The sequence below is a fragment of the Lolium perenne genome, chromosome 3 (assembly GCF_019359855.2).
Source record: "Lolium perenne isolate Kyuss_39 chromosome 3, Kyuss_2.0, whole genome shotgun sequence".
Lineage (NCBI taxonomy): Eukaryota > Viridiplantae > Streptophyta > Magnoliopsida > Poales > Poaceae > Lolium > Lolium perenne.
The window spans coordinates 96,894,872-96,905,210 of NC_067246.2; the positions used below are offsets into that span (position 1 = coordinate 96,894,872).

A 10,339-nucleotide genomic window follows, 5' to 3' on the forward strand; every position below is an offset into this window, starting at 1 on the left:
ATATGGCGCGGTAGCCGTGGTCGCTTTGCTTCCTCTTCTCTGGAGGAGTCGACACGAGCGAATTTCTCCGCCTCCACCTCCTCTCCATCCCGAATTTCTCCACGCCGCCGCGATTTCTGGTAGCCCCTTAACCCAACAGCAACTATAACAATCAATTCCCCCGCCGCCTCCCACGCTCGGTCGCACCGCTTCCTCGCCATGACCACCACGGAGCCCGCCCCGCCGCCGCCACCGCCACCGGCCGAGCGGGCCATGGGATTCACCGAACGCGCCGTTGCGGCGGCCGGAGCCGCCGTCATCTCCGCCGTCCTCGTCAACCCCCTCGACGTCGCCAAGGTATGCGCCGCCTCGCACCACCCGCGCGCATACCAGTTGCCATACACCAGCCTCTCCGCCTGAACAAAACGAACCCTCATTCAGCTGTCCCGCCATTTTGTCGCGAATCTTCAGTCTAGGTGAAAAAACAGGGGCACTGTGCTTCTTGGTCCTGGAAAAGAATACCTAGAGACTAGAGGCCGTATTGCTGCCAGGCGAATTGATCGGGACCTGCGACGAAACTTTGCGGCATTACCGTCTTACTTTTGGATTTTGGACTGTGTTTGTGTACATTGGTGTTGATTCAATCCTTATTCTGTCTTGCAGACGAGGCTACAGGCACAAGCCGCTGGAGTAGTCTACAATCAGGTAAGCTTGCCGCTTCTAACCCACGTAGTACAACAGTTTCTGTTTTCCATTCAATGCTTTACAGCCCTGCTTTATATTGAAAGCAAAAGTGCTGGGGATGCCAGTTTTATTGCTACAAGGGCAAATCAACCAAGTTTATCTATCCTATTACATTCCCCTGAGGAATAAAACATAAAGCACTGGCAGAGGGCTGGTACATAGAGCCACTTCACAATTTAATTGCGATACAGAGGAAACTTAACAAGTTGTGATCTTCCTGATATATGAATCGAATCAGTGAGATTGGGAACATCACCACATCGGCAAGAGAAGAAATGTTTCTGTGGATCCTCTTTAATCAGAAATGAACTAAAAATTCACACTAACTAAAAAACTCTCTTCAAGGAAAACTATCTGCCTGTAATACCCTGAGCATTTATTTTTCCTTGTGTGCTTTGTGTCCCAATCTTATTTCCAAAAACATACATTAATTGTTGTGATACTTTTTACAATGGATAAACCATCTGCGGCACCCAATTTCTGATAACAGTTACATACTGACAAGAAGATCCATTTCTCTCTGGATGATTCATTGTTTTATTCCCCTCTCTTCTGAAAAATTGTGTGTGGCATTCATTTTGCTAATTCTTACATAAAAGTATGGCTTGCTTGTTTATTTGTTTTTCTTTGAAATACATTGCTCAGATATGGTCAGATTTTAGGTGCTATCCATGGTGTAACCCTGGTGGATTAAAGTTAAATGGTTTAGGTCCATCATGCAGTCCTGAATGCTTTCAGTACAGGGGAACAATGGATGTGTTCTATAAGATAACTAGACAGGTAAATACACTTGCTGAGCTTTTTTCTTCATTGTGCTTTCCTGTTTCTGTTTGATCGTCTTTTTTAACGATTTATGAGCCACTGCAGGAAGGAATCTTTAGACTATGGAGAGGTACTGGTGCGAGCTTAGCGTTAGCTGTACCAACGGTATATCCTCTCACCTGGCCATGACTAGTATTCTGTTTGCACTAATGGCTTATTTCATGACTTTTCATCACATAGAGTTTTTCCTCGCCTTGCACATAATTTTCTGCATTTTTTTCTCGGTGTATTTATCTTTGTGTCATTTCATCTGTTATAAAATTGCATTTTTACCTTCATGACAAATGATTTTCTCAGGATGCTGATAATCTTTACAAGAAAAATGGATGGAATGCCCTTGTCGTAAAAAAATTGAGTATATTGTAGCAGCAATGATCTATCATAGAGTATGATGTTTTGTGTTTGATGATCTTTCTATAGGTTTTAATGGAAACATGAAATGCTTTAAAATAAAGAAGCTTTGACTGCACTGTTACTGATTTAGAACCTAATGTATCTTTACGTGTCCTCTTGGATTTGTATTAAATTTAGATCAACATCATGGAGCGATAGAATTGTACATCTTGAAGTACTTTGATTCATATATCTCATAGAAACTTACTGTCTTTCAGGTTGGGATATATCTGCCTTCTTACGATGTATTGCGCAATTGGATTGAGGAATATTCTGATCGCAGTAATCCCAAACTTAGGCCATATGCCCCTCTCATTGCTGGCTCTGTTGCACGATCATTGGCATGTATAACATGTTCCCCTATTGAGTTAGCAAGAACACGTATGCAGGTCAGCATATTGAATCCTATCTTCTCCGCAAACACCATTATTTGAAAAGAAAATGTATCTACTAACAAATGAAAGGGGTGGCAGCTGTGAAATTCCGCTGTTAACTCTTGTCACCAACAGATCGCACATAGAAAAACTTTGCGAGGCATTATCAAAGCCTTATCATAAATGATTCTGTTAGAGAAATGACAGTAAAAAATTTACTAGCTTGTGATTCAACAGTTATTGCCAGTACCTGCAGAGTACTAGAAACAGTTGAAATAGGCACCTTATTCTGGTGCAACTTATTTCTATATGCCATTCTCTAGATACAATTATATATTTTTTTATTGCATATATAGGCCTTCAAAGAGTCAAGTGGTGGAGCGAAACCCCCTGGAATGTGGAAGACTTTGCTAGGCGTGCTTTCATCGAGGCAAATCAGCAGCCACCCTGAAAGATGTATGCACTTGTCTGCTATACATACTGTTAGTCGTAACTGATGAAGAAGTCAATTATACCATGACGTCAGCACAATAATCAACCACGTACTTTTGACAATACAGCTCGAGGATACCACCTTCTATGGACTGGTATGGGAGCACAACTTGCACGTGATGTACCCTTTTCAGCTATATGCTGGGCGGTTCTTGAACCAGTGAGCTACTCTACTAAGTTTGGTATATTATATTCTGATTAAGGCAATTGAATTCAACCAAACCTGTAGAGGTAACTATTTTTTCTACTTCTAAATGCTTTCTTTTCAGACTAGAAGACACTTATTAGGACTATTAGTTGGTGAGCAAAGCAATGCAGCAGTTATACTGGGGGCAAATTTCTCCGCAGGCTTCATTGCTGGAGTGATCTCTTCTGGGGCGACCTGTCCTCTGGATGTTGCCAAGACGCGCAGACAAATAGAGGTGAGCTTGGGGCCATTGGCTTATCACTAGTTTTTTCAAGACTTCTCTCTACTAGATTTTGGTTGGTTAAACTCACTCTCATTCATTCCTGGTGCACCAAATGCTAACAATAACACTAAATACTTCTGTTTTTTTTCTCACATTACTGGGTGCTTACAAAATTTACCATTCTCATTCCAGAAGGATCCTGCTAGAGTATTAAAAATGAACACACGGCGAATACTGCTTGAGGTTTGGAGGTATTATACATTTTCCCTCGGCAAATTGGTTGCAACATACCCATCTTAAGTATGTGAAGTATGTAAGAATCAGTGAAGTCATGGAAACACCATATTCGTCAGGGTTAGAACTTACAAAATGGGAAGTATGTAAGAATCAGTGAAGTCAAGACGCACATAAAAGAGTCAGGCTCACTAAGTTGTAGTACTAGTATAGACGAGCATGGCATGTATGATAATAAAACCGTTCTCTTCACAAGTTCACAATATGACGTGGACTACAACTCTTCTTTCAAGATATGCTAATGAGATAGCAGGTCTCATATGTCCTTGCTCATTTCCACTCCCCGGAATCTTCTGGACGAGTCATTTAGCAACAGGCATGCATCATGCAATTCTTAATGACTGTTCATTTCAATGACCCAATTATGTTTTTCATACTGTCGACATTACATTTAGTCTCTGCATACCTCAGCTTTTCAGCACAATGCAATGTCCTTAACGCTTGTAATGCCCCAATTTTTGCAGGAATGAAGGCATGAAGGGCCTATTCAGAGGCGCAGGCCCTCGTATGGCACGAGCAGGGCCTTCAGTGGGTATTGTCGTGTCTTCATATGAAGTTGCCAAGTACATCATCCACAGGAAACAAGCAGAACTATGAGCTTAGATCAATTGTATGCAGATCTCAACTACAGCCAAGGCTTCTGATTGAACGTGGTTTCACTCTCGTGAAAGCTGGTTTACATTCCACGTGACCATGCCTACCTTATCAGAAGGGAGGATCACGTCTGTTCTAATAAAGAGAGCAGAATTACCAAAAATGTTACTCGTATCATTTTCGTTATAAGAAGTTTTGAGCCCATGCTGTCCCTCTGCGAGATAACAGTCAGTGTTTGAGATGTAAAAACACAACAGGCGTGCGTTCAGGATTAGAGTGATATCTAAGAATTTTGTACCAAAGCTCTCATGATCAAGTTCATGCTCTATTTTATCTTACAGACTACTCAGATAGTCAGATTACTAAAATTTGATTCCTGGAGGACAGCTGACTCCTTATACAATCTAACTTGTAAGACGTAAAAAATGTGAGCTGCTGGTCCGTCTCAGCAGTTCAAATTCAGCACACTAGATCTATTGGCAGTATAATTTGCCCTAGCAAACCTGTCATCCACTCATCCCACGAGTCACCACAGGTTTAACACACAAGCATCAAGCAGCCAAATAAACGGATTCTGGTGGGCTGAATCGTTCATCTGGGAACGTTTGAACAGTTCGTAAAATATAGAATTGTAGTGGAGTAGCCAGGGACGGTCACTTTGTTTGAATGATTACTTAGAAGATACTAGTAGAATTTAACATATCCAAAAAGGATTACAGGGTGTTGGCTGAACATGTCTTCTTCCAACATGTATCTTGCAACAAAATGCATTACAAAGGTGCTCCCTCAACGTCTGTTTCTTCGGCCTCCCTTCTGCTTCCCCTTACCCTTTCCTTTCCCTTTCCCACCTTTCTTACCCTTTCCTCTCATCTCGCGCTCTGGCTCATCCCTGAACGAAGAAGATGGTTTCGGTGCTCCCATCAGGTGCTTCACATCAAGAATACCGTTCTTGAACCGCCCTTCAGTTGCCTTGAGTACTCTGTCCTCTGGTCTAGTCTTCTCAAACTTGTTGCCCTTGTCTCGTTTCCTGAATATCCCAAGCAGTCTTTCCTGTATAGAGTTATCATGTGTCAATCATTGTTCCTGAGCAAATCAAAACAATGTGCCAGTAATTAAGAAGCATACCTCTTCAATTTTCTTTTGCTCCCTTTTCTGTTGATTCTTCATAGCTGGCTTTGCTACAGATAGTGGTGTACGCTGCTTCTTAATGGCCTGTTGCATACAAATGAGAACTTCTGAGATGGTGCAAAGTTTCAAGTCAGGATATATACAAGAAAACAAAGAAACAAAGATCACCTTTCCACCCAGTTCAACTACTTTGCGATTCTGTATTTGCTTCCGGTCCTTCCATGTAGAGGCATCTGCAAAAATAGCATGAAGTGAATGTTTGTACCTGAATAAAAACTCGAAACCAAAATGTAAGCATACATGGATAAACGAAGTACAAATTGAAAATGAAAAACAACATAAAATTGGTAAATAATGAGAACACACAAGTCAAGCAAAGTTAACTATGTAAGTACAAAAGCATTTAATAAACAAATTCGTAGTTCATCAAGCCCAAAAAATATAATCTGGAACAAATGCACATTATATCTATCAAGGCACATAAATTAAAATAACTACACTCAGATATACTAACTAACATATTTATGTTTTTCTCGACCAAACCACACAAGACCCTGCCCTAGGAAATTAAAGAGATTAGCTTAAGCCATAAGCACAAAATAGAATGATTTCCAATTGTTTCAGTTTTTGCTTCCCAAATACCCACATCTTGAGTTTAAGCAGTATCCACCATGGAATCATCAGACAGCTATACACATGCAGCTATGAGAAATTCTCAAATTCAAATCAATGGATCCAGCAGAAGGAAAGATACCCAAATGCTCATAGACAGTTTAAACAGTGCCCTACAACGCAGTATAAGATAATTACCGAAAAGCTCGACATCTTTCAACAACTTTTCAATATCAATGTCATCAGGCTCATCATCAGACATGTCAGCGGATTTCTCCGGAGGTGGCTTGTGGTACATATTCGAAAGGCTCGATCCCTAGTGGGTGAAAGGTCAGAAACAAATTAGGAACCGGGGATGCCTTAGAACGTACGTGCTCCATGAAGATTTTCTAGGAAGCTGTGAGGAAACACAAGGACAAACCATGAAGTGGTGGTACTCGCTGGTGGACGACGGCGCATCGGCGCGGCGGGGCTTCCGGGTGCCAGAGACCGACGGGTCGAAGACCACCTCTGCCGCCGCTTGGATAGGTCTTGACTTGGGCATCCCCTTCACCATCCTCTTACCCGGCTCGTGGTGCCGGATCAAGAAGAGATGAGGGAGAGCTCAGCGGCGCCCAGTGCTGCAGCGCCGTGGAGACTGGAGAGGGGCGGGGGGCGAGCAGAGGACGGGCGGCCGTGCGCGGCGGCGGTCAGGGACGGCCGGACGGGCGGCCGTGGGCGGCGGTCGGGAACGGGGCGTGGCGGCGCGTGGCGGGAGCGAGCTAGGGCGACGGAATTGTGGATTAGGTCGGGGGCCTCGGGGCGTCGGGCTGTGTTTCCGTTGGTGCGGGATCCCAATTTCTAATTCGTGCCTTGGCACCGTGTTGTCTCTGGTAGTGCTCACCTGTCTCGCTCGTCTGATCTAGATCGTACGGTCGAACAGTTTAACCCGCACGTGGCTCTCGTCTTGTCCACAGAAATCTTATCCACGCCCCACCTAGCCCCCCAGGAACTGCGGGAGAGAGACCCGAGCGCCATCAGCATCTCTCCTTCCCCGTCGACCTCATCTCCGCCTAGTCTCCGCGCCACCCCGTCGGATGCGTATGCTCACGCCGGTCTTGCTACCGGACTTCTTCCGCCACCTCTCCTATGCTTTCCCCTACCTCCCCAAGTTCCTTCCTATACTCACGCAAGGACGCCATGGCTGCCCCGACCTCGTTGACCTCCGCCAGCACAGCCTCGCTGCTCTCACCCATGCTTGTCCTCGACCTTGAGGACCTCCACCAGTCCTATCGTCCTGCTCGCTCGCGTGAGCGTGTGTCAGGACCTTTACTGTCGGAACAGCTACAGAAGGAGACCACCACTTCTTCAGTTAACTGGCTTGTATCCTTTTCAGTTAACTGGCCTGTATCTTCTTCAGTTAATGTTGTTTGATTTCACAAGTACTAGCACGTTAAGTGCGTTTAGCGATGTAATAAGCTATTCAGCATAATCAGACTTTTAGCGTGGCTCCTCTGGGTACTCTATATAACCAGGGAGAGAGGGAGGATGGGTGGCACGCTATAATGAAAACATTATTTCTGTTCATGTCCTCCTTTATTTTGCCTTAGCTGTTTACCTGAGCCCGTGTGCTCTTCTTCTTCTTCCCCTACTTTTCTCTTCACAGAAATCAGGATCAACCGGAGTCCTGATAGGTGGTATTCAGAGCTTCGATCTGGAGTCCCTACCCCTACCCGTCGCTCCGGTGACTACCCTTCCTCTCTCTCCAACCGCAATGGCGGCTACCCACCCATCCCCTTCCCTCTCCGCACCGGCGGCTACCCACCAGCTCCCTCCCTCTACAACGACGGCCAGCAGATCCGCTGCGCGGATGATCTCGGGCGCAAGTTCCCGATCTCCCTCTCGTGAGCGCACGTCTCGAGTGGATGGCGTCCTCACCACGCCGGTGACCACAGACGATGAGTACGAAGGCCTGCAACAAGTCAGCAAATTGCCTCGTGAGGTACGTTCTATACGACGCCGTCTGGATCGACATGACAAAATTGCTTTAGATTCTACTACTACTCTGTCCGCAATCCAGAGTCAGATGGATCTTATGATGTTGTTCATGACTGAAATTTTTGCAAAGTTGTCAACTTCAGAGCAGTCAGTAGTGGCAGTGAACCAAGATCAGCAGCAAAGGCAAGTTTTTTCGACTCCACCGTCAATTCCACACCACTCCCTATCTCCGATAGCCGAAGTTACCACTCCCGCTACTACTCCAATCAATCCACCACGATTTGGGGTTTTGACACCTGACAAACTTCCTCACCCCAGCTTCCCACCACATTCACAGCCCACCCACCACCAAATTTCCGCTCCCGTTTACACAAACACCACCCCCTTGGTCACTACACAACAATATTCTCAGCAACCTTCCTCCTCCCAACAAATCTATCAACAAACCAACCCTTCAAACAACCCTCATATGTACCATTCACCACCTCCACCTTGCATGGATTATAGCACTGCACAACAATATTCCCAGCCATACCATCCCCAAAATCCTCCCTATTACCCATGTTACCATCCTCCTTTCAACCAGCCACAATACCCCAACTGTTACCCACCTTACCACCCTCCCCCTTTCCAACAATCCAACGCCCAAAGTATAATCCAACACCCTCCATCGTCCATCACACCTCCACTACCACAACAAATTCAGCACCCTACACACATGCCACAACAAAACCAAGTACATTCCACCTCTCATCAGAACCAGCAGCCACAAACCAACAATGAGATACACCTTAGAACACCTCATGTGGAGTTACCTGTATTCTCAGGAGAAAGCCCCAGAGCTTGGTTACTGGAATGTGAGGACATATTCCAGCTGGTGAATATACCTACTGATAGTAGAGTCCGATGGGGTTTATCTCACATTAGAGGACATGCAAAAACTTGGTTGAACACTGCCGGCTACAATCTTCAGACTCTGTCATGGACTACACTTAGCCAGATATTAATTGACAGGTTTTCGGATTCAGTTTCTCTCGATCCTATGGATCAGTTGCAGCAACTCAAACAAATCACTTCAGTTAATGCTTACATTAACTCCTATGAGACTTGGATGACACAGATGAAGAGGGAAAGGACCTACCTTCCACATGACTTTTTCGTGGACAGGTTTGTGAGTGGGCTTAAGAAAGGTATTAAACACAATGTCCAATGCCAGAAACCAGAAACCTTATTGTCAGCTTACTTGTATGCAAGGCAATATGAGAAGGCGTATCTATCCAATAATACCAAGAAAATGACAGGACCAGTCACAGTACAAAGAAACATACCTCTCCAACAGCCAAGACCAGCTGCCAATCCTCCTTTACCTCCAGCAGCAGCCCGAGTCAGAGCCCCAAGAAAATATTGGTACTGCCCAGAAAATTGGACTGTGGGACACATGTGTCAACCAACGCAAAGGGTCCTGAACCATATTGAAATGCAGGATCATTCTGACGAAGAAGTTGAACTAGTTGCACCACTTCGTGCTCCACACCTTATGGCAGAGTTGCCTCAAAGAGAGCTTGTGCATGAGAACCAACAGTCAGTTGAACCGGACCAGCTTATGAATATCTCTGCATCTGCTTACCATGGTTGTACAAGTGATTCAACAGTGTCTCTGCTCCTCCACCTCAATAAATATACGGCAGTAGCTCTCGCTGACACTGGTAGTACTAATACCTTCATGGACTATCAATATGCAGTGGACCACAACATTCCCTTGACCCAAACTAAACATCGGAGTGTAAAGGTGGCAGGAGGAGGTGTGTTAACGTCCCAGGCTATAGCATACAATTGTCCATTCAGGATTGATGGCCACAAATTCACGGCTGATTTTCGGATACTGGAACTACAATGCTCTGACATCATTTTGGGAGTCAACTGGTTTAAATACATAACCCAGTAACGTTCGACTTCGTGAACAGAACAATCACCTTGGCTGTTGAAGAGAAATTGAAAACCTTCAAGGATCACTTATTTCCCAGAGATAAATTTTTCATCTCTTCTGATTCGTGCAGCAAGCTGATTGCAGAAGGAGCTATGGGTTTTATGCTTTTCAGTACTAGTGAAAACAGCTCACCCAATGAAGATGAAGTACACCCTCCCATATCTGATGAACTTACTAATTTATTACATCAATTCCAAGATATCTTCCAAGCACCCATGGGCCTGCCTCCTCATAGAAGTTGTGACCATAACATATGTTGGAGATATGCCCAAGAGGCAATAATAAAAGTGGTTATTATATATCTTTATGTTTATGATAAATGTTTATATACCATGCTATAATTGTATTAACCGAAACATTGATACATGTGTGATATGTAAACAACAAAGAGTCCCTAGTATGCCTCTTAACTAGCTTGTTGATTAATGGATGATTAGTTTCATAATCATGAACATTGGATGTTATTAATAACAAGGTCATATCATTGTATGAATGATGTAATGGACACACCCAATTAAGCGTAGCATAAGATC

At 44.4% G+C, this 10,339-nt stretch overlaps 2 protein-coding genes across 2 annotated transcripts; one reads left to right on the forward strand and one right to left on the reverse strand.

Annotated features, from left to right (window-relative positions):
* On the forward strand, nucleotides 1-4,440 carry LOC127341951 (mitochondrial carrier protein MTM1). Its single transcript, XM_051367893.2, has 10 exons — nucleotides 1-336; nucleotides 643-684; nucleotides 1,369-1,503; nucleotides 1,591-1,650; nucleotides 2,157-2,327; nucleotides 2,669-2,768; nucleotides 2,873-2,964; nucleotides 3,074-3,226; nucleotides 3,407-3,465; nucleotides 3,973-4,440. The coding sequence occupies exons 1-10, from the start codon at nucleotides 199-201 to the stop codon at nucleotides 4,103-4,105; spliced, it is 1,083 nt and encodes a 360-aa protein (XP_051223853.1). The 5' UTR covers nucleotides 1-198; the 3' UTR covers nucleotides 4,106-4,440.
* A 319-nt stretch (nucleotides 4,441-4,759) lies between these two features.
* On the reverse strand, nucleotides 4,760-6,660 carry LOC127341953 (uncharacterized). The gene is made up of 5 exons (XM_051367897.2): nucleotides 6,264-6,660; nucleotides 6,041-6,158; nucleotides 5,399-5,463; nucleotides 5,228-5,314; nucleotides 4,760-5,152 (listed from the first exon to the last, which is right to left on the reverse strand). The coding sequence occupies exons 1-5, from the start codon at nucleotides 6,396-6,398 to the stop codon at nucleotides 4,889-4,891; spliced, it is 669 nt and encodes a 222-aa protein (XP_051223857.1). The 5' UTR covers nucleotides 6,399-6,660; the 3' UTR covers nucleotides 4,760-4,888.
* Between the last annotated feature and the right edge of the window lie 3,679 nt (nucleotides 6,661-10,339).

What these genes read in the sequence shown, in the direction of transcription:
- LOC127341953 (XM_051367897.2), bottom strand. Translation starts at nt 6,398, where the DNA reads ATGGTGAAGGGGATGCCCAAGTCAAGACCTATCCAAGCGGCGGCAGAG. An exon ending in TAGTTGAACTGGGTGGAAAG is followed by an intron (nt 5,315 to 5,398) that starts GTGATCTTTGTT and finishes TGTATGCAACAG; the next exon opens with GCCATTAAGAAGCAGCGTAC. An exon ending in AGCAAAAGAAAATTGAAGAG is followed by an intron (nt 5,153 to 5,227) that starts GTATGCTTCTTA and finishes AACTCTATACAG; the next exon opens with GAAAGACTGCTTGGGATATT.
- LOC127341951 (XM_051367893.2), top strand. Translation starts at nt 199, where the DNA reads ATGACCACCACGGAGCCCGCCCCGCCGCCGCCACCGCCACCGGCCGAG. An exon ending in ACCCCCTCGACGTCGCCAAG is followed by an intron (nt 337 to 642) that starts GTATGCGCCGCC and finishes TCTGTCTTGCAG; the next exon opens with ACGAGGCTACAGGCACAAGC. An exon ending in AGACGCGCAGACAAATAGAG is followed by an intron (nt 3,227 to 3,406) that starts GTGAGCTTGGGG and finishes TTCTCATTCCAG; the next exon opens with AAGGATCCTGCTAGAGTATT.